At 35.2% G+C, this 24,692-nt stretch overlaps 1 protein-coding gene across 1 annotated transcript in view; it reads right to left on the reverse strand.

Moving 5' to 3' along the window:
* Positions 1 to 1,503: 1,503 nt before the first annotated feature.
* LOC110210319 (short-chain dehydrogenase/reductase family 9C member 7-like) overlaps positions 1,504 to 24,692 on the reverse strand; it is a 29,391-nt gene continuing 6,202 nt past the window's right edge. The window contains exons 4-5 of the mRNA XM_020989199.1: positions 15,227 to 15,381; positions 1,504 to 1,833 (exon numbers count right to left, since the gene is read on the reverse strand). Coding sequence (XP_020844858.1) covers positions 1,504 to 1,833; positions 15,227 to 15,381 — 485 coding nt within the window. The remainder of the gene's footprint in view (positions 1,834 to 15,226; positions 15,382 to 24,692) is intronic.

The raw sequence follows: 24,692 nt of genomic DNA on the forward strand, positions 1-24,692 counted from the left end.
TAGGTTTATGGCAAGGATTCTTAAACTGAGCTCAGTGGACCTCTGGGGGTCTGTGGATAAATTTCAGGAAGTCCGTGAACTTGAATGGGAAAATAGAAATTACATCTTCATTTTCATTAACAATTAACTCAGAGATTCTTAACTTTACTATGTCTAAGATGCCTTTGACAGTCTAATGCTGAAACCTGCAAATTTCTTCTCAGAATAATATTTTTAAACGCATAAAATAAAATGCCTAGGATTATAAAGGAAACCAATTATATTAAAATATAGACATCAAAATATTTTTTAAAAACAAGTTCACAATATGTTTTGCAAGACTGCGTGTGTACAACCCATATCAAATTGCCTACCACATTAAGGAGGGGTGAGGGAGAGAACTTTGAACTCAAGATTTTGAAAAATGAATGTTAAAAATTGTTTTTACATGTAATTGGGAAAATATAATATTACAAAATACCCCCCAAAAACCAAGTTCACAGCCCCCAGATTAAGAACCCTTGCTCTGACTAAAAATGAGCGTTTCCAAATATTAAACAAGTATGGCTTCACAAGACTCCCAAAGGAGTCCAAAGTACAAAAAATGTTAATACCTCCTGGTCTACACTATGGTTAAAAAAAAAAAGGCTTAGTAAGCTCATATAAAAAAGGAGCAAGTCACTTTACCTCTTTCAGTCTCAGTTTCCTCCTCTGTTAATGGAGGTGGACTAGATGGACCAAGGACCTTTCCAGCTTTAAATGTATAATTGTATGACTGGTAAGAGTCTAGAAAACTGTGCTGAATAAAAGGTGAAGTTCAGAAAGGATAAAAATACCAAATCCTGCACTTGAGTTCAACAAAACAACCTCAGAAGTGCTAGGGTGGGCTGAGGAGGAAGCTGTAGCCTTAGCAGTTGCATAGAAAAGATCGAGGAATTTCAGTGGACTACCAGCTCCATATGAGTCCACATAGAGGCCCCAAAAGCTGATGTAAGCCTTGGCCAAATTAAGAAACGTGTACCTTTCAGAAATATTCCAGGTAATAATGTACCACTGCATTCTTTCTTAGACCATATGTGAAGTCATGTGTTCAGTTCTGAGCACCATGTTTTAGGAAGGATATTGATAAGTTAGACAATGTCAGAGAAGATTGACCAGAATGGTGGAGGGGCAGTAGTAGCCCATGCCATACATTGATTGAAGTTACCTGGCATGTTTAGCCTGGATAAGAAGAGGATCACATGACTATTTAGCACATTGAAAATTCATTTATTTGAATTAAATGTGTGGTCAGATGTTTGTTCATATTTCAAAAGTTGTACAAAACTGACTGCTCAGCTCTAAATAAACTGGATTTTCATGTTAGTGGCTTTAACAATTTAAAAATATATTTTCAGGCATCTTGGCTGTTAGATACTATATGATATGATTTTTAGTGTTTTTCTATTTTTGATAAATGAACCATATAATTACCATGGTATTTTTTAATATTTCTTATTCTTTAAGACTCTTTAAAGAATTATTTCAATATGAACAAAGGAATAACTCTAGTAGGGATGCTGGCAAATAGCAAAAAGCATAGACCAAACATTTTTCCTTAAAAGTAGCAACCAAATATCTTCTTTTTGGCTCTTGATTCACTAAAGCATCAATTATAGCATCAATAACTTCTTTTGAGTCATGCTTTCCATTTTTTAGTATTTTGTCCACTTTGTTAGCAAAGAATTGTAGGTATTCTTTACTATAGCTTGCTTTAGTTTCATCATCATCAAATTTGTTCCAGTATTTTTCCAAATTGTGTGTTTTCAAAATATTAGTAGCAGGAGCATAGTTTCCTGGTTCAATAAGAGAAACCTGAAAGATAAAATTAGGACATTCAGATTTTGTGAAGTTAATCAAACACTAATCATTCATCCATATCCTCTCTTCTACATGAAGAGATTGGACTCTTGTGAGAATAAACAAGAGTTTACTGCTTTTCTCAATACCGTAGATTCTATTTTATGATACCATTTTTTCAGACTTATTACTGGGCAATGTTAAAATGAAGGATATACTAAAACTATGATAATGGTTTCAGATATTTAATCTGTTTGAAGCAAATGCATAGGAACAATGACAAAGATTGGAAAAGTGACCCCGGAGAGGTAATTATTGGACTTTTCTAAAGACCACATTTTCAAATGTCTGGCCAAGATGGCTGCCTTAATGGAAGAAGACTCACCCAACTTCAATATGCCTATTCCATCCAAAACTTGAAATTCACACCAGATGAAATAATTATCAAGAAATTCAATGAGAAACTATGGTGACTCCTTACAACTCATAACCGCACAAAAGCTCTCCAGAACAAAAATTGTAAAATTTAATAATTTTGAAAGACTTAATATTTCTGATCTTAATCATTGTCAACAATGATTCCATAGGACCTCTGATAAAGTATGTGACACAGTTTCTGACAGAGAATGGACTAAATATGTAGATTTTGTTCAGTTACTTTTTTTAGTCATATTTGACATGATCCAATTTGGGATTTTCTTGGCAAAGATACTGGAGAAGACATTCTTTTCTCTAGCTCATTTTTCAGATGAGGAAACTGAGGCAAACAGGGTTAAGTGACTTGCCTATGGTCATATAGCAAGTAAGAGGCCCTCCTAATTCCAGAACTGGCATTCTATCTGCTGTGCCACCTACTGCACAAGTATGCAGAATAAGATACATTTTTGACATGGTCAATATGAATATTTGTTTTGCTTGACTATACATACATTTATTAAAATGATTGTGCTTTCATTTTTTTCCAGTGGGGGAGGTGGTAAGGGAGAAAAAAATACATATATAATCTTCTTTAAAAAAAAACAACATACAAAATTTTAAAGTCAGCCTGAAGACTATGGCCAATAGGAAAGGATGACAGCAAAGCCAATACCAGTGAAAACAACCAAGTTATCAGATTCCCAAAGTGAATAGAGAAGGACAAGAGACTCTTTAGCCTCAAAATTCTATGTCCAGAGGCATCAAGAGGAGAAGACACCTTTAAGAAAGCCAGTGTGATCACACAGCCACAACACATTCAGAAGCCCCCAGTAGGGACCTTGTAAGTCCTGAGAAGTAGTAGCAATCAGTGTGGAATGCCTACGCTCAGATTGGGATGTCTCAGTCATCAAGGGGCTCCAAAATTCCTTGCACTCTGTCTTGAGATGCCACAGTGGACCATAAACATACATCACTCTGAACCTCAAAAATTCAGGTGGGGTCTAATCGCAGAAAGAAGAGATAAGTTCAACATCCAAGGCAACCCTGGGCAAGGCCAAACAAGGCCATAGCCATCACTCAAAATAGTAACAGGATATGGATTCTGGCCCTGTCACAAAGCCCCAGTTCAGGAATTCAAGATGGAGAGATAAGTAAACCAAAGAAGACACAAGCTAGTACCAAAAATATTGTGGACTAGAGATACTCCCCAAAGCAGAATAATTTCAAGACAAATGCAAGCAGATACTTGACTGTCTCTAGATTTCCATAAGGACTATACGAATGCATAGAAGATATAAAGCAAGTGCCAAAAAAGAGGAAACAAAATCTCTGAAGGAGACAATTGGAAGAAGAATAAGTAGCTTAGAAAAAATGAGGTAAACTTTAACCAAGTAATGGATTCCTTGAAAACTAGGATAGACTAAATAAATGAATGAGTACAATGAGATAGTAAGGTTAGTGCTTAGATTACAAGCACTTGGATATTTATTAGTTGATTTGATGGAGAGAGAAAAAAAGGGAGAAAGACCATCAATAAAACACTTTAAAATACAGGCAAGCAAACAAACAGAATTGAAGAATAGAAAAAAAAATAGAATTTTGTCAATGGTTTGTTAAATTTAATATATGCTATTGGAAATAAACTGTATATGAATTCTTATTTCATATGCAAACTCTACACTATCCTTTTCTCATTAGTTCCTTGCTCCCTTATCATGTCACCAATTGTGCCCTGCCAAACCTTATTCTTAGATCACTGTCACTGTGATTTAATTACTGCCTTTAATTACTACACATGAGCTGCTGAACAAAGGTGGAGAAAATCAGCCATTTTGAGTTCACTGCAAATTTATGCTACCCAACCTAACTAGGCCCTCACTGCTGCTAGGCAATACTTCTACACTTTCCTTATCACCTCATTATCCCCACTCTACATAGCAGCTGTTCCAAGCCTTTCCTTCCTCAAACCTTTCCATGAAGCCTCCCTCCCTACCTTCTCAGCTGAGAAGCTTACCTTACATTTTAAAGAAAAAGATGAGGCTATTCACCATAAGCTTCCTCTTCTCCCTCTTCCTCTTCTCATATCATTCATGACCCTATCTCCTCTTCCAGCCCTGTCTCACACAAAGAAATGAGTGGCCTTACTCCTTATGAATACTAACTCCTCCGCCTGCACAAGCAATCCCATTCCATTCCATCTCTTCCAACAGATTGTCCCCTATGCCAACTATACTCTAGCACTTGTCTTCAATCTTTCCCTGTCTACTGGTTCTTCTCTACTGACTACATACAGGTTCATGACTCTTCCATCCTCAAAAAATCCACACTCAATCCTTTCATTCTTCCTATTGTCTTATATCTCTTCTGCTCTTTGTGGCTAGTTCCCTGAAAAAGCAGTCTACAATAGGTGCCTTTACTTTCTCTCATTTCCCTCTGTTAGTGTCTTACAATCTGGTCTCCAATCTCAACACTCCACTAAAACTACTCTCTCCAAAGTTACCAATGATCTCTTAATTGCTAAATCCAATGCCTTTTTTTCTTAATTCTTATTCTTCTTAACTTCTCTAAAGTCTTTGACATTGTTGATCATCCTCTTCTTACTACTTTCTTCCCTCTAGGTTTTCAGTACACTGTTCCCTACCATCAGACTACTCTTCAATCTTCTTGGTTGATTCTCATCTAAGTCATGCCTTCTAACTCTTAAGTATCCCATGGTGATTTTCCTAAAGCACAGGTCCAACAATATTACCCACTCTACTCGATAAACTCTAGTGGTTCTCTATCACCTCCAAGATAAAATAAAAAATGCTCTATTTGGCATTCAAAGCATTTTATAACCTACCCCACCCTACTTCCAGTCTTCTTATACTTTACTCCTTCCCATGTACCCTTTGATTCAATGATACTAGTCTTACTCCATCTTTCCAATTGGAGGCATTTTTTTTCTGGTTGTCTCCAATGCCTGGAATGTGCTCTTTCATCATCTCTACCTACTACCTTCTGTGGCTTCCTTTAAATACCAAATAAAATCTCATCTTCTTTCCTTAAGCCTTTCTGAGTGCCTTCTCTCTTTTGATTATTTCCTGTTTATTTTTTATGGGGTATACAGATGTTCAGGGAAGACTAGGTACCTCTTGGGGATGGTTACCAACTGTCATCTGTGCTTCCAAGAAGCTGTAGCATATGCAGTGACTGTACCTTGGTTAACCACTTCAGCAGATGAGCTAAACCAGATTGAAGGTAACCAAAGGGTTTCAAATCTATTGGTGAATAAGAAGGGTTAAATTTCTCCTTTGCTTATTCATTTTTATTTTTATTTTGTTTTTAGCAGCTATTAATAAAATCAAGTTTTATTCCCAAGTTATGGGGAATGATGCCCCAAGCCTCAGGTTCTTCTTACTGTTATTTTCTGAGATTTTTCTTGGGGCCTTGGGCTTTCCTCTCCACTCCTAAACCATGGTTAGTGCCCCCAGCCACACTGCCCTGCAAATGAGCTTGCTCCCTAAGGTCCCTCCATTGGCTGAAAACTACAGCTGTCCTTTCTGCCCTGGAACTGAAAGCAGCAATTCTGCTCTCTTGCAAGTGTCCATAGGCAGCAGGCCCCACACCTCTGCTACTGCACTCACTAGGCATGTGCTAGCTCCTTATCCCCTACAGCCTCAGCCCAGGACAGGTCTGGTCAACACAGCTATGCTTGGTGTCCCTCAACAGTGGAAAGTCCTTCAATCTTCTCCAACTCAGCCTTCTGACCCCTACTGTCTGTGAGGTGAAAGTTGCTGAGGCTGCCTCCTAACCTAGCTGTCCCCAGTGTTTATCGTATGTTGATTCAACAGAAGCAGCCTAGAAGTATTTGCACCTCACTCAGGGTCTGCTTCTGGAGGTCAAGTCTTTCCTGGGATCTTCTCAAGCTGTCTTAGGAGGACAACTGCTTTACCTCAATTTTTGTTTATTTTTGCTGCCCTACATTCCCCCAAGGCAATATTCTGTCTTTTGGGGGAGGAAATTTGGAAAGCTGAAAATTGTCTGATCTACTTTACTATCTTCCCAGAATTCTCTTGGGGTTGGTTTAATATTAGGAAAAACATCAGTATAATTGACCATATCAACAAAAACAACAAAAACCATGATTATCTCAATAGATGTAGAAGAAACGTTTGACAAAATATAACACTCATTCCTATTAAAAACAGTAGAAAGCATAGGAATAAATGGAGCTTTCCTTAAAATGATAAGTAGTATCTATCTAAAACCATTAGCAAGCATTACCTATAATGAGAACAAGTTAGAAGTCTTCCCAATAAGATCAGAGGTGAGATAAGGATGCCTGTTATTGCCACTATTATTCAGTATTGTACTAGAAGTGCTAACTATAGCAATAAGAGAAGAAAATATTAAAGGAATTAAAATAGGCAATGAGGAAACAAAACCATCACTCTTTGATGATGATGCAATGGTACAATTAGAAAATCCTAGAGAATTGACTAAAAAAACTAGTTAAAATAATTAACAACTTCAAGATTTGCAGGGTATGAAATAAACCCACATAAATCATCAATATTTCTACATATCACTAACAAAATCCAGCAGCAAGAGATAGAAAGAAAAAATTTCATTTAAAACTGTAGACAATATAAAAATACTTTGGTATCTACCTCCCAAGACAAACCCAGGAACTATATGAATACAATTAATTTTTTTTCACACAAATAAAGTCAAATCTAAACATTTGGAGCAATATTGTTTGTGAGTGGGCTGAGCCAATATAAAAAAAAATAACAATTCTACCTAAATTAATCTCCTTATTCAGTGAAACACCAATTAAACCACCAAAAATTATTTTATAGAGTTAGAAAAACAGCAGCAAAATTAATCTGGAAGAACAAAAGGTCAAGACTCAGGGCAGCTAGGTGGTGCAGTGGATAGAGCACCGGCCCTGGATTCAGGAGTTCAAATCTGGCCTCAGACACATAACACTTACTAGCTGTGTGACCCTGGGCAAGTCACTTAACCCCACTTGCCTAGCCAAAACAAAAACAAAAAAAAACCCAAACCAAACCAAACCAAACAAAAGGTCAAGACTATCAAGGGAATCAATGAAAAAATGTGAAGGAAGGTGGCCTTATAGTATCAGATCTCAAACTGTTACAAAGCAGTAATCATCAAAACAATCTGGTTCTGCCTAAGAAATAGAGTGATGGATCAGTGGAATAGATTAGGTTCACAATATATAATAGTAAATAACCATAGTAATCTAGTATTTGATCAACACAAAGATCCAAGCTTTTGGGACAAGAGCTCATTATTTGACAAAAATTGCCCGAAAAGTTAGAAAGTAGTTTGGCAGAAGCTAGGTATATAGACCAACATTTCATACTATATATATCAAGATAAAGTCAAATAGGTAGATGATTTAGATATAAACTGTGATATCATAAGCAAATTTGGGGAGAATGGAATATTTTACCTGTTAGATCTGTGGATAAGGGGAGGAATTGTGACTAACAAGAGATTTGGTACTATAAGATACAAAATGGATAATTTTGATTACATTAAATTAAAAAAAGTTTTGCACAAATGAAACCGATGTAGCCAAGATTAGAAGGAAAGAAGAAAACTGGGGGGTGGGGAGGAGTGGATTATATCAAGTTCCCCTGACAAAGGTTTCATTTCTCAAATATATAGAGAACTGTGTCAAAATTATAAGAATACAAGTCATTACCCAATTGATAAATGGTCAAAGGATATGAATAAGTGGTTTCCAGAAGAAGAAATCAAAGCTATCTATAGTCATATGAAAAAATGCTCTCTATCACTACTGATTAGAGAAATGCAAATCAAAACAACACTGAGATACCACATCACACCTATAAGATTGGCTAATATGACAGAAAAGGAAAATGAGAAATGTTGGAGGGGATGAAGAAAAATTGGGAAATTAATTCATTGTGGAGTTGGTAAGAATTGTGAACTTATCCAATCGTTCTGGAGAGCAATTTGAAACTATACCTAAAGGGCTTTAAAACTGTTCACACCCTTTGACCCAGCAATATTACTTCTTGTTCACTTATTGTAGTCTTGCTCTGACTCTTTGTGACCCCATTTGGGACTTCTTGGCAAAAATGCTAGAGGGTTTTGCTATTTCCTTTTCCAGCTTATTTTACAGATGAGAAAACAGTGGTAAACAGGGCTAAATGATTTGCCTAAGGTCACACAGCTAGTAAGTGTCTGAGGCCAAATTTGAACTCAGGAAAATGACTTCCTGAATCCAAGCCTGGCACTCTATATACTGCCTCACCTAGCTGCCCCTCACAGTAACACTACTAGGTCTGTATCTCAAAGAGATTTTTTTTTTAAAAAGGGTATACACACATATCCTTTTCATTTTTCTCAATCTTTTTGGAATATATATGTATACATACATATATAAACACACACATATACAAAAATATTTCTAGCAGCTTTTTGTGGTGGCAAAAACATTACAAATTAATGGAATGTCCAAATTGCTGTGATAAATAGTGGTATATGATTGTGAAGGAATACTACTGTGATTTAAGAAATGGTAAGATAGTTTCAGTAAAACCTGTGAAGACTTGTATGAACTGAAACAAATTGAGGTGGCAGAACCAGGAGAACATTATACATAATAACAGCACTATTGTATAACAATCAGTTGTGAATGACTTAGCTGTTCTCAGACATACAATGATGCAAGACAATTCCAAAAGACTTATGAAAAATGCTATCCACCTTCAGTGAAGGAACTGATGGAGTCTGAATGGAGATCAAACCACACTTTAAAAAAATGTTTATTTTCCTTGGGTTTTTTTGTGTGTTTCTTTCACAATAGGCTAATACGGAAATATATTTTGCATGACCACACATGTATACCCTAATTTTTAACATATAAAATTTAAAAGTTTTTGCATAGACAAAACCACTGCCACCAAAATTAAAAGGAAAGCAGAAGACTAGGGGGAAATTTTGAAACAAGTATCACTGATGAAGGCCTCATTTCTCAAATACATAGAAAACTAAGTCAAATTAAAAAAATATATATGTCATTCCCCAATTGAAAAATTGTCAAAGAATATGAACAGGTAGTTTTCAGACATGGAAATCAAAACTATCTACAGTCATATGAAAAAAGTGCTTGCCTTCCCAAGGAGAGGGGAAGAGGGAGGGAAAGAATTTGAAACTCTATTTTAATTTTTTTCTTTTTTTCTCTTAATAGTACTTCATTTTTTCCCAGTTACATGTAAAGATAGTTTTCAACATTCATTTTTGTAAAATGTTGAGTTCCAAATTTTTCTCCCTGCCTTCTTCCGCTCTCACTTGCCCAAGAAAGTAAGTAAACTCATCTAGGTTACAATCATGTTAAACATGTTTCCACATTAGTGAGGTTTTGAAAGAAGAATCAGAACAAAAGAGGAAAACCACAAGAAAGAAAACAAGGAGAAAATAATATGCTTTGATCTGAATTCAGACTCCATAGTTCTTCCTCTGGATGTGGATAGCATTTTTCATCATGAGTCTTTTAGAATTGTCTTAGATCATTGCATTGCTGAGAAGACCTAAGCCTATCAAAGTTGGTCATCATACAATGTTGCTGTTACTATGTACAGTGTTCTCCTGGTTCTACTCACTTCACTCAGCATCAGTCCATACAAGTCTTTCCAGGTTTTTCTGAAGTGTGCCTGCTCATCATTTCTTATAGTACAATAATATTCCATCACATTCATATACCACAGCTTGTTCAACATTCCTCAATTGATGGGCATCCCTTCAATTGCCAATTCTTTGCCACCACAAAAAGAGCTGCTATAAAAATTTTTGTACATGTGGATCCTTTTCCCTTTTTCATATTTCAGGGACACAGATCTAGTAGTGGTATTGTTGGATCAAAAAAGGGTATGCACAGTTTGGCTGTCCTTTGGGCATAATGGAACTCTACTTTAAAAATGTTAAAAAAAATTTTTGCATGTAATTGGAAAAATAAAAAATAAAACATTAAAAAAAGATAATTTAATTCAGAGATACCTTAAACAATGAAGTAATATCAATTCCAAATGTAAATTAATGGAATGGAATATGATCTAAATTAACAAAAGAACACTTAACTAAAAGAGAAAAAAGAAGCAACAATGCCCATTATCACCTTTTGCAATAAAAATGTTAGCTATGGCAATAAGAGAAAAAAAGTAGAAGGAATTAGAATAGGCAATGAAGAAACAAAAACTATCACTATTTACAGATGATGTGGTATACTTAGAGAATTCGAGAAAATCAACTTTAAAGCTACTTGAAATAATTAACAGCTTTAGCTGTAGAGGACCACAGGTGAGTAGGACTCTGATCCTGATGGCTGTATAAGCCCTCTCAGGTGAGGAACTTACTCCTTGGCCTGGATCAGTTCTCCACTCACCAGAAAGAAGGGCAGCTAGGCAAGCTCAACCATAAACAATGTTGCTAGCTCAAGCACAGCTAGCTCTAGCACAAACATGTATCAAGTATTGCTAGCTACCTTATGTATTAAGTATTGCTAATTCACGTATCAAGTATTGGGACATTCCAGAACAAGAAGTGCATGGTGTTTTCACAGGAACAGCAGGGGAGAAGGACACAGCCAGGACAATGTTGCAAAGAGATGTGCTTGTTGATACTTTGATTGGTATTCGCATGAGAAAACTTCTCGGTGTTGCCTATTGGTAAAGATATGTAAAATTTGTTGCTTTGTCTGCTGTTACATTGGGGTATATTCCCATGAGTCAAAGATATAAAACTGCCTCCTGTGCTGTGATAAAGTTGACTCAGTTTTCCATCACGCTTGGAGTCCCATCTCTTTCGTATTTGCCTCGCAGTCTTCAGTCAAGAACCCTTTTCAGAACTCTTTCACAGACTTTGCTGCTGGTCAGCGAAGCTGCCCCAACTCACATTTAGCAAAGTTGAAGAATATAAAATAAACCCACATAAATCACCAACATCTCTACATAAAAAATCCAGTGGCAAAAAAAAAAGAAATTCCTTTTAAAACAATTGTAGACAATATAAAATATTTTGGTGTCTACCTGTCAAGACAAACCTAGGGACTATATGAATACAATTACAAAACACTTCTCACACAAATAAAATAAGATCTAAACAATTGAAAAAAATAACAATTGCTCATGGGTAGGTAGAGCCAATAAATAAAAGTGATAATTCTACTTAAATTGATCTCCTTATTCAGTGCCATACAAGTCAAACTAACAAAAAATATTTTATAGAGCTAGCAAAAATAATAACAAAATCCATCTGGAAGAACAAAAGCTCAAGGATATTAAGGGAATGAATGAAAAAAATGTGAAGGAAAGTAATATAGTCATACCATATCTCAATACTATAAAGTGGTAGTTATCAAAACAATTTAATAGTGGCTAAGAAACAGAGTGGTAGATCAGTGGAATAGATTAGGTACACATTTCATTATAGTAAATAACTATAGCAATCTAGTATATGATAAACCCAAAGATCCAAGCTTTGGAAATAAAAACTCACTATTTCACAAAAATTACTGGGAAAACTGTAAAACAGTATGGCAGAAATTAGATATAGACCAACATCTCATTCCATATACCAAGAATAGGTCAAAATGGGTACATGATTTACACATAAAGGGTGACAACTATAAGCAAATTAGGAGAGCATGAGATAGTTTATTTGTCAGATTTGTGGATAAGGGAAGAATTTAAGACCAAAGAAAATATAGAGAACACTAAAAAATTTAAAATAAATAATTTTTAATATATAAAAGTAAAAAGTTTTTGCATAGACAAAACCAATGCAACCAAAATTAAAAGGAAAGCAGAAAACTGGGGGGAAATTTTGCAACAAGTATCTCTGATAAAGGCCTCATTTCTCAAATACATAGAAAACTGAGACAAATTTATAAAAAAAAAATATGTCATTCCCCAGTTGAAAAATGGTCAAAGAATATGAACAGGCAGTTTTCAGGCATAGAAATAAAAACTATCTATAGTCATATGAAAAAATGCTCTAAATCACTATTTATTAGGGAAATGCAAATTAAAACAATTCTGAGATACCACCTCACACCTATTGGATTGACTAATATGACAAAAAGGAAAATGGAGAAGATGTGAAAAAACTGGGACACTTATGAAATATTGGAGGAGTTACAAACTGATCCAATTATTCTGGAGAGCAATTTGAAATTATGTGCAAAGGGCAATCAAACTTTGCATACCTTCTGATAACGGCAATACCTCTACTAGATCTATATCCCACAGATATAAAAAAAAAGAGGCAGAAGGACCTATCTGTGCAAAAAAATATTTATAGTAGCTCTTTTTGTGATGGCTAAGAACTGGAAATCAAAGTGATGCCCATCGATTGGACAATGGTGAAACAAGCTGTGTTATATGATTGTGACAGAATATTATTATGGTATAAGAAATGACAAGCAGGATGATTTCAGAAAAACCTGGAAAGATTTACATGAACTGATGCAAAGTGAAGTGAGTAGATCCAGGAGAATACTGTAAACAGTAACAGTAATATACTATGGTGAAGAATTGGGAATGACTTAGCTTTTCTCAGTAACACAATGATCCAAGACAATCCCAAAGGACTAATGATGAAGCATACTATCTGCCTCCAGAGAAAGAACTGATATTGTCTGAATATAGACTAAAGCATGCTATTTTCTCTTCCTTCTTTCCTTCCTTGCTTCCTTCCTTCCTTCCTTCCTTTAACTCTCTCTCTCTTTCTTTCTTTCTTTCTTTCTTTCTTTCTTTCTTTCTTTCTTTCTTTCTTTCTTCTTTCTTTTCTTTCTTTCTTTCTTTCTCTCTCTCTCTCTCTCTCTCTCTCTCTCTCTCTCTTTCTTTCTTTCTTTCTTTCTTTCTTTCTTTCTTTCTTTCTTTCTTTCTTTCTTTCTTTCTTTTTTTCTTTCCCCAGAGAAAGAATTGATATTGTCTGAATACAGACTAAAGCATGCTATTTTTTACTTTCTTTCTTTCATTCTTTTTTAAAAATTTGAGTCTTGTACAAAATGATTAATATGTAAATGTTTTACATGACTGAACATGTATAACCTTATTGCTTGCCATCTCAGGGAAGGGGGAGGTCAGGGAGGAAAGGAGGGATAGAATTTGGAATTCAAAATTTTAAAAAGAAACTGTTTTAAATGTAATTAGGGAAAAATAAAATATTGTTTAAAAAAAGAAAAAAAAATCCATCAATCATCATCAGAAAGAGATCCCCAAATGAAAACTCCCAGGGATATTATAGCCAAGTTTCAAAACTCCCAGGTGAAAGGAAAAAAAAATTTAGTAAGCCAGAAAGAAATAGTTCAAATGCCCTGGAGCCACAGTCAAGATCATACAAGATTTAGCAGTTGCCACATTAAAAAAGTTGAAGGCTTAAAATATAATATTCTGGAAGGCAAAAGAGCTGGGATTACAGCCAAGAATAACCTACCTAGCAAAGTTGAATATAATCTTTCAAGAGGAAAAATGGATATTTAATGAAATAGAATATTTTCAAGCATTCCTGATGAAAAGACCACAGCTGAATAGAAAATTTAACTTTCAAATACGAAACTCAAGGAAAGCATAAAAAAGGTAAACATGAAAGGGAAATAATGAGGGACTCAATAAAGTTAAACTGCACCTTTTTATGTGGGAAGATGATACATGTAAAAAAAACTTTATCATTACTAGGACAGTTAGAAGGATTCTATATAGAAAGATTGTGTGGGAGTGATTTGACTATGTTGGGCAATATAAAAAAATGGATAAGCAAGAAAGAGAGATCCCCTAGCAAAAGGGGGAAGGGATGAAGAATGGAAAAATTTACGTCATATAAAAGGGGTGCACAAGGAAAACCTTTTACAGTGGAGGGGAAAATGGCGGGTCAGGATGGGCAAAGCTTCAACCACACTCACATTTAAATTTTTTCAAAGAGTGAAGATGATAGATACATAGATACATAGATACTCATTTGGTAATAGAAATCAAAAAGGATTAAGATATTGATCACAGGGAGACCCCTTTTGATTATTCTAGGAGTATAATTGAGGTGAATGGCCAAAGAAAGAATTAAGCAATTATTATGCAATTATTGTTCTATTTATTGAAATAGAATGTTAAACCCTAATCTATAATTTAACATATTGTCACCTTTTTTCTTCTTCAAGATGGCTATAAATCAAATGGTATTGGGTTTGTGAGAGATGTCTGAAGACATTGATAGACTATGTCAGTTTGAATATTTCTTTCTCTAAATTGAAGATGCCTAGATTTGGAATGATGTTTAATTAATCAGTGTTTCTGGCAGACTTGTGACCAAAACACAGAGCATTCATATCTTTTCTTTAACATTCTTTAACATTATGGATTATTTCTTTCATCCCAGAAATATCCAACTAGAAACTAATACAGAGCACAATTACTTATGTTAACATTTTATATTGTATCACAAGACATATGTTGAGCAGGTTAATTTTGAGTCATAAAAATAGAAGTCACTCCTTTGTGACCCTTTTTATTGGTGATAATCAGGATGGGCATTAATGTATTAATTTTGCATCTCAGAGGATACTTATGAAGCACTGAATAGCAAGAACTAATAGGAATATTCTTCATCATTACCCAAGATTTGAGTGTGTTCTTTCCTAAATAGTTCCATAGAATCAGCCAGTTAAAGAAATATGGCATCAGACAGATGTCAGTTCTATGAGCCAATGTGAGTTCACAATTGGTAAGGTGAAATGCTTCACATCCATTGACCCTAACCCTTAGTGTAAGTCACTGAAACCTTAGGAGGCAACATCCAGTTGCTTCCTCTCTCTAGTTTACATTACAGACTAATTTTCCCATGTAAATAGAAAAGCTGTCCATTTCTGAAGTAGAGGTGTTCAGGTATGCTGGAAAACCCTTATTTTAATTGTGGAATTATTTTAATGGGTAGAGAAATTAATAAAATCACTTACCTTAACTCCAGATTTCTTTAGTTCAGCACTTAGGTGTTCACCAAATTTTTCCAATAGAATTTTTGATAAAGAGTAGGAGGCACTTCCGAATCCTATAAATGCACTTATACTAGACATGAAGATTAAATGTCCTAAAAAAAAAAGAAAGATCACATCTATTATAATTAAATGAACAAAGGAACACTACATTGCTCATGGTGAAGAACTTAAGAGATATACAATATGTACCAGCCCTTCAGAAGCTTATAGTACATCTAGAATAATGAAACTATTAGTAAAAGGTTATTTTTTCATATTTTATTAGCTAAACAAAAGATGTATATACATATACAGATAGATAGATAGATAGATAGATAGATATAGATAGATAGATAGATCAAATAGAGAATAATCTAGAAAGGTATATAGTAAGGGTTAAAGAGTTTAAGACAGATAAATTCTCTTCCTTTTTTTTTTCTGTCACTGTATTCCCAGTGATCAGCCAATCTTGGGATTTAAGGCCAATTCATTTTATCTTGGTGCAGAAAATTGTTCATCTATTCAATTGACATTTATGAGTTATGTATTATACTACGGGAGATCTATTACCTAGGGATTCCTTATAAGAACCATGTCATAACATCATATTTGGCCCTCTGTTACTTAGAGAAGATGATGTAGGCAGGCTACCTCTGTGTATTTTCATACACTATGCTAGTCCAAGCTGATTTGTGGACTGGTTGGCAATAGTAAAATCAAATGGATAATGGGGCACAGGAAGTTTTAAGGATACCTATGGTCGGGGGGCTATAAAAGCATACTCAAATTCTCTCTGTGTTGCTGTGTTCAAGACCAAAATATTAGAATCTCCCCAACAAAGAAATTCTGGGAAAGGATATGTCCACTCTGGCATTTTTTTTCAATATTTATTCCATCACATTAATTAAAGTGTTTCTTGGATTTGGAGACAGCAGTGAAATAAAGGGGGAAAAAAACATATTTGAATGGTTCTCTTGACTAGAAAGATCAAAGGTGACAAATTGCTTATGGGTTGGCTGATGGTAATAAGTTATATTTGAATTTCACATTACGTTTGGATAGTTTGACATGAAATAATCTGTTAAACAATTTATTATTTGCTTTGCTGACTTCCAAGGTGATTTGAAGTAGGCTACAAGGTTACAAGTCTATAGTCTACAAGATAGGAAATAGCCTAATTTGGGATTAGAAAAAAAAAAAGAAGAGAACATCCAAAAGGAGCAGAGGGAATAGATTCTTCTTGTTGTCCAGTCATTTCAGTCACGTCAGACTCTTCATGACCCTATTTGGGTTTTTCTTGGCAAAGATACAGGAGCAGTTTACCATTTCCTTCTCCAGTTCATTTTACAGATGAGGAAACTGAGGCAAGCAGGGTTAAATGACTTGCCCAGGGTCACACAGCTAGTAAGTGTCTGAGGCCAGATTTGAACTCAGAAAGATGAGTCTTCCTGACTCCAGGCTTGACACTTTTTCCACTGTACCACCCAGCTGCTGTATAGATGCTAGCAGGCGTTAGAAATGAGCTAATTAGAAGTAGGCCCCATATTCAGACTCAAGTTTCCTGATACATCAGGAGTCTAACTGTTTATTTAGATTACTTTGAGTCAAAGACTAAAAAAACCCAAAAACCAAAACAAAACAAAACAACAACAATCAGGAACAATGTTATCCTCTTAAAATAAGATGCTCATCTTCCTATTTCCTAGAGCAAGAAGACATGTATCTAATTTTCTAAATAGTTGTATCAAAGAGTTTACTGTAGTAACAAATTTTAAAAATTTTAAAAAAATGCTTGACACAACTTAAGAATGTTCTTGCTTCTTCCATAAAACCATTGCATGATTTTTCATTATGGTTTTAGCAATGGTATTTTGATGTGAGCATAAAATTAGCAGCCCAGGAACTGATATTAAGGTTATGCAATTTGTGATAAATGGTCAAAAGATAAAAGCAGGCAGTTTTCAGATGAAGAAATTAAAGATATCTATAGTCGTATAAAAATGCTCTAAATCATTATTGATTAAAGAAATGCAGATCAAAACAACTCTGAGGTACCACATCACACCTATCAGATTGGCTAACACGACAAAACAGAAAAATGATAAATGTTGGAGAAGATGTAGGGAAATTGGAACACTAATGCATTGTTAGTGGAGTTGTCAACTAATCCAACCATTCCAGAGAGTAATTTGGAGCTATGTCCAAAGAGCTATAAAACTGTTTATACCCTTTGACCCACAATACCACTTCTAAGTCTGTATCCCAAAGAGATCATACAAACAAGAAAGGAATTCACATGTCTAAAAATATTTATAGCAGCTCTTTTTGTGGTGGCCAAGAATTAGAAATTGAGGGGATGTCCATCAATTGGGGAATTTCTGAACAAGCTGCGGTGCATGAATGTAATAGAGCACTATTGTGCTATAAGAAATGATGAGCAAGTGGACTTCAGAAAAATCTGCAAAGAGTTACATGAACTGATGCTGAGTGAAGTGAGCAGAATCAGGAGAACATTGTGTGAAGTAACAGCAACATAGTGTGATGACTAATCTTGATAGACTTAGCTCTTCTCAGCAATGATCCAAGACAACTCCAAAAGACTCATGATGGAAAATGCTATCCACATCCAGAAAAGGAACTATGAAGTCTCAATGCAAATTGCAGCATACTATTTGCTCTTTATTTTTTTTTTTTGGTTTCTTCTTTGTTGTGGTTCCTCCCATTGGTTTTAATTCTTCTTTACAACATGACTAATATGAAAATATGTTTAATATAATGTTTATGTATAACCTGTATCTGAATGCATGCTGTCTTGGGGAAGGGAGAGGAAAGGAAAAGGGAGAAAATTTAGAACTCAAAACCTTGTGGAAGTGAATGTTAAAAACTAAAAATAAATAAATAAATTTTTTAAAAAGAGGAAAAAAAGGTTATGCAATTTGGCCCATATGTAGCTTATAGTGGTTAAAGGCTCATGGTAGATTGACAAATGAAGGAAAGAAGTGAATTGAATAGAATGAACTTACATATCTCAGCTCCACCTCCCAAGTTTCAGCTCAAGGAGTATCTATAATATTATTTTTGGAGTAAAAGCATATGAAAAAGGATAAGATGAAATTTGATCAGATCTTGGTTAAAAAAAAAAAAGAAAACTTTCCCTGTACATGAGACAAGACATGAATAATGATGTGTATATTAAAACAAAGCATTGTAAAATATGAATCACCAGGGCAGCTAGGTGGTGCAGTGGATAGAGCACCGGCCCTGAAGTCAGGAGGACCTGAGTTCAAAACTGACCTCAGACCAAATACTTGACTCTTACTAGCTGTGTGACCCTGGGCAAGTCGCTTAACCCCAATTGCCTAAAAAAAAAAAAAAGGAAAAAATATGAATCACCTCTGACAGATGAAGTGGAGAAAGGTTTGAATCATTGACCCATCTTTCTAAAAACAAGCAAAGTTAAGTCCCATTGACTAAATGATGTCAACCATATCTTTTTGTCGACAGTCTCAGTACTAAATAACTTGGAAGAAAGGCCAAATACAGTAGATGCTTTCTTTTCGGGTAGGAGAATTAATAATCAATGAATAGCTGTAGTTTAAAAATAACTGATGGTACCAGACGTGTATTATCTAGCTGTCGATAACAGATTGGGAACTGTAAGTTTCAAATTGATCTTAAGAATATCCCTTCCTCCTATCATCTTTTTTAAAAAGTCCTATAAAACTCAGTGCCACATTTAGTTTGTATACTGATTCAACTACTTTCCATGATGAGGTCTGAAAATTCAGAAGGAAGATTGACACTTATATGGTTGATGTTCCAAGGTAATAGCTGGAGGATCTTGATTCTTTATTTTCTGACTTAGCTGAGATTTCTGTGATACTTGAATGTTTATAGAGCTTTTTGACCATCTGTTGTCTTCTGGCTCTCCAAGCAGTGCCCAGAAATGGGAGAGCCCAAAGTCAAAAACAGTAGTTAAAAATCTAAATAATCAAACCTCAAATAGTATACAAGAAATCAAGCACACATATATGCAAAACAACAAACAAAAACATAAAAAGAAATAAGACTAGCATTTTTTTTCTGGTGGGAACAGAAGTCTAGTGCTTTCATTTCATCCATTTAGGAAACTCCCAGTGTGGAAACTATCTCCACTGATGCAGATCAATCATTTTTTGGCAACTTATAGTCTTAAGGAATTGTCTGGGACCCTGAGAGTTTAGATGATCTGCCTCTGGTCACAAAGGTAGTATGTGTATGAGGTAGGTTTCTAACTCAGGTCTTCAGACTCTTAAGTTCACCACCATGCCATAAACCTGTAATCAACAATTTTGACATCTAGGGAAAGTGACATTACTTAGTGTTGTAATTCATGATCAAATGATGAATTAACTAGCATTCATTGAATATCTACAGTGTGTAGGCACTGGGGAAATAAAGATAAAATGAAGTCAGCTTCTGGGAGCTAAGATGACAGAGTAAGAAGTAATTCACTCTCACCCTCCCTTATTGACTTTTGAAAGCCCAGAAAATATTACCCCAGAAAAACCCTGGAACAGCTGAACCAGCAGAAAGAAATGGGGCAGCAGTCTTGTAGCCAAGGAAGGTTGGAGGACTAATAGAAAAGGCCCAGGGAGGAGGAGCAGTACAGAACGGGAGGCATGCCAACAAGACAGCAGAGAGCCCCACTTCAGCATACCAGTGGGAGATCTCGAACATTAGGGCAGTGGAACAGGCCCAACCAATACCAGAACCCCTGAGTGCCTCAATACAGTAAGGGGAACCTGTAGACCCCAGCTCAGAAAACCACCACATGTGATGGTGTTCTCCAACAGCCAAATCTCCCTGTGCCTCAGGAAAACTCTGGGAAGCACAACTCAAGAGGTAAAGCTCCAGGCTTATAGACATCCTCCAGCAGGTAAACATCCCTGTGCAAGACCCAGGTGAGAAGACATCCCCCAGAGGCCAGATGCCCCACCCTTATCCCTAGAGCTCCAGTGTTGCTGATCCCAGCCCAATAACAGGTAAGCTGCCAGAATCCTACAGCCTCTAAATGCCAGCACATGAGCCCCCAGCACACAAAGACATTGACCAAGCCCCAGGCTCCCAGTATAAGAAGTTTGGGTAATTGCTCCCTGCTCTCCAGCAGGGGAGCTCATTTTTTTTTTTTAAAGTCAGGAAATAAGCAAACACCATGAGCAAAAAGAAAGGGACAAGGACCATGGATTCTTATTACGGGGAGAAGGAAGATCAAGGCAGAAATTCAGAAGAGGACAATGTTGTCAATATATCCACATCTGAAACCTCAAAAGGGAATATGAATTGGTATGAAGCCCAAAAAGCCTTCTTGGAAGAGCTCAAGAAGGATTTTAAAGGTCAAATATGAGAGGTAGAAGGAAATTGGGAAAAGAAATGAGAGGTATGCAAGAGAGAGTCAATAACTTGGAAAAGGAAGAACAAAAATTAACTGTAGAAAACAAGTCTCTAAAAAATACAGTTGGCCACTGGAAAGAAAAAAGTACACTGAAGAAAACAACTCCTTAAAAAGCAGAATTGGCCAAATGGAAAAGGAGGCACAAAAACTTACTGAGGAGAAGAAGTCCTTAAAAAGTAAAATGGGCCAAATGGAAAAGGAGGTAAAAAAATCTAATAGAAGAAAACAATTCATTAAAAATTAGAATTGGGCAAATGGAAGTTAATGACTCTATGAGAGAACAAGAATCAGACAAACAGAAACAAAAGAATGAAAAAATAGAAGAAAATGTAAAATACATCATTGGTAAAACAAGTGAACTGGAAAATAGTTCCAGGGCTGACAATTTGAAAATTACTGGTCTACTTGAAAACCATGATGAAAAGAAAGACTCTGGGCAGCATCTTTCAGGAAATCATCAAGGAAAAATTGTCCTAGAACCAGAGGGGAAAATAGTCAGTGAAAGAATCCACTGATCACCTCCTGAAAGAGATCCCAAATTGAAAACACCAACGAATATTGTAGCCAAATTCCAAAATTACCAGGTCAAAGAGAAAATACTGCAAGCAGCCAGAATGAAACAACTTAAATGTCGTAGAACCATAGTCAGGATTACACAGGACCTTGTAGCTTCTACATTGAAAGATCATAGGGTGTGGAATACAATTATCTGAAAGGCAAAGGAGTTTGGATTACAACCAAGGATGAACTATCCAAATAAATTGAGCATAATCTTTCAGGGATGGAGATGGATATTCAATGAAATTAAGGACTTACAAACCTTCCTGATGAAAAGACCAGAGCTCAACAGAAAATTTGACCATCAAATAAAAGACTCAAGAAAGGCATAAAAAGATAAACAGAACAGAAAAAAACCAACATGTTATTGATAAGGGCAAACCATTTACATCCCTAGAAGGGAAGATGACACTTGTAACTCTTGAGAACTGTATTGTTATTATGACATTTAAAAGGAGTATACATAGATAAATTGAGTGGGTATAAGCTGACTTTGATGTAATAATAAAAAATCTAATTAAGTGGATTAAGTGGATCTAATTAAGTAGATTAAGTGGATCTAATTAAGGGATTGTACTAGGAGAAAAGGAAAGGAGGAGGCAGACAGGGTAAATTACATTAATGAAAAGCCACAAAAGCCTATTATAGTAGGGGGAAAGAAGGGAGGGAGATGAGCATTATTTGAAACTTACTCTCGTCAGATTTGGTTCAAAGAGGGAAAAAACGTAATCAGTTAGGTATAAAAATCTAACTTACCTATAGGAAGTAGGAGGGGAAAGAGAAAAGAAAAGGGAGGGGTGAATAGAAGGGAGGGAAGAAGTAGTAAGGGTAAAGGGAAGAAAAGAGGGGTGCTAATAGAAGAGAGGGCAGACTGAGGGCGGTGGCCAAAAGCAAAACACTAATGAGGAGGGAATCAGAGAAAGGAGAAAGGAAAGCATGAACAGGGGAAAATAGGATGGAGAGAAAGACACAGATAGTAATCATAACTGTGAATGTGAATGGGATGAACTCTCCCATAAAATGGAAGAAGATAGCAGAGTGGATTAAAAACCATAATCCTACAATATATTGTTTACAAGAAACACATTTGAAGCAGAGATATGCAGAGAGTAAAAGTAAAAGGCTAGAACAGAATATATTATGCTTCAGCTGAAGTAAAAAAAAGCAGAGGCAGCAATCCTGATCTCAGACAAAGCAAAAGCAAAAATAGATCTATTTAAAAGAGATAAGGAAGGAAATTACATCCTGCTAAAAGGCACCATAGACAGTGAAGTAATATCATCACTAAACATATATGCACAAAGTGGTATGACATCCAGATTCCTAGAGGAGAAGTGAAGGGAGTTATAGGAAGAAAAAAATAACAAAACTACACTAGTAGGGGGACCTCAACCTCCCACTCTCAGAACTAGATAAATCTAACCACAAAATAAATGAGAAAGAAGTTAAGGAGGTGAATAGAATTTTAGAAAAGTTAAATATGATTGACCTCTGGAGAAAACTGAATGGGAATAAAAAGGAATATATCCAGAAGAGACAATTTCAAAATTATTGATCTACTTGAAAACCACGATGAAAAAAAAAATCCTGGACAGAATCTTTCAGGAAATCATCAAGGAAAACTACCCTCAGGTCCTTGAACCAGAACATAAAATGGTCAGCAAAAGAATCCATCAATCACCTACTGAAAGATATCCCAAATTGAAAACACCAAGGAATGTTGTAGCCAAATTTCAAAATTGCTTTTTTTTTTGGCAGTACATGGAACCTATACAAAAATTGACCATGTACTAGGGCATAAAATCCTCACAATCCATTGCAGAAAGATAGAAATATTAAGTGCATTCTTTTAAGATCATGATGGAACAAAAATTACTTGTAATAAAGGGCCATGGAAAGATAGACTAAAAAAAAATGCGAAACTAAATAATCTAATCCTAAAGAATGAGTAGGTCAAACAAGAAATCATAGAAACAATCAATAACTTCATACAAGAGAATGACAATAATGAAACAACATACCAAAACTTATGGGATGCAGTGAAAGCGGTGCTTAAGGGGAAGTTTTATGTCTCTAAATACTTATATGAATAAAATAGAGAAAGAAGAGATTAATGAATTGAGCATGCAACTAAAGAAGAAAACCAAATTACTAGTATAAAAAATTAAAAGGCTGGATTCACCACCAATGAAGAGGAAATTAAAATAATAATTAGGAGCTATTTTGCTCAACTGTATATCAATAAATTTGACAATCTTACTGAAATGGATGAATATTTACAAAAATATAAATTGCCCAGATTAATGGAAGAGGAAATAAAATACTTAAACCACACCATTTCAGAAGAAGAAATTGAACAAGCCATCAATGAATTTCCTAAGAAAAAAATCTCCAGGGCCAAATGCATTTACAAGTGAATTCTAGGGCCAAATGCATTTACAAGTGAATTCTATCAAAAATATAAAGAACAACTAAGTCCAATACTATATAAGCTATTTGGGAAAATAGGTGAAGAAGGAGTCCTACAAAATTCTTTTTATGATACTAATATGGTGCTGATACCTAAACCAGGAAGAGCCAAAATAGAGAAAGAAAATTATAGAGCAATTTCTCTAATGAATATAGACACAAAAATTCTAAATAAAATATTAGCAAAGAAATTACAGCAAGTTATCTGGAGGATAACACACTATGATGAGGTAGGATTTATAGCAAGAATGTAGGGCTGGTTCAATATTAGGAAAACTATCAGCATAATTCACCATATCAACAACGAAATTAACAGAAATCATATGATTATCTCAATAGACGCAGAAAAAGTTTTTGGCAAAATACAACACCCATTCCTGTTAAAAATACTAGAAAGCCTAGGAATAAATGAAGTATTCCTTAAAATGATAGATAGCATTTATCAAAAACCATTAGCACACATTTTATGTAATGGGGATAAGCTAGAAGCATTTCTAATAAGATTGGGGATGAAACAAGGATGTCTATTATCACCACTGTTGTTCAGTATTGTACTAGAAATGTTAGCTTTATCAATAAGAGAAGAAAAAGAAATGAAGGAATTAAAATATAGGCAAAGAAGAAACAAAGCTATCACTGTTTGAAGATGATATGATGGTATACTTAGAGAATCCTAGAGAATCAAGTAAAAATTGACTTGAAATAATAAAAAAAATTATCAAAGTTGCAGGATATAAAATAAACCCACATAAGTCACCAGCATTTCTATATATTACTAACAAAGCCCAACAGCAAGGGATAGAAAGAGAAATTCCGTTTAAAGTTACAGTAGACATTGTAAAATACTTGAGAGTCTACCTACCAAAACAAACTCAGCAACTATATGAACACAGTTACAAAATACTTTTCACACAAATAGAGTCAGATCTAAATAATGGGAAAATATCAGTTCCTCATAGTAAGGCTGAACTAATATAATAAAAATGA

The sequence above is a fragment of the Phascolarctos cinereus genome, unplaced genomic scaffold (genome assembly GCF_003287225.1).
Source record: "Phascolarctos cinereus isolate Bilbo 61053 unplaced genomic scaffold, phaCin_HiC Scaffold_2;HRSCAF=192, whole genome shotgun sequence".
NCBI classification, from domain to species: domain Eukaryota; kingdom Metazoa; phylum Chordata; class Mammalia; order Diprotodontia; family Phascolarctidae; genus Phascolarctos; species Phascolarctos cinereus.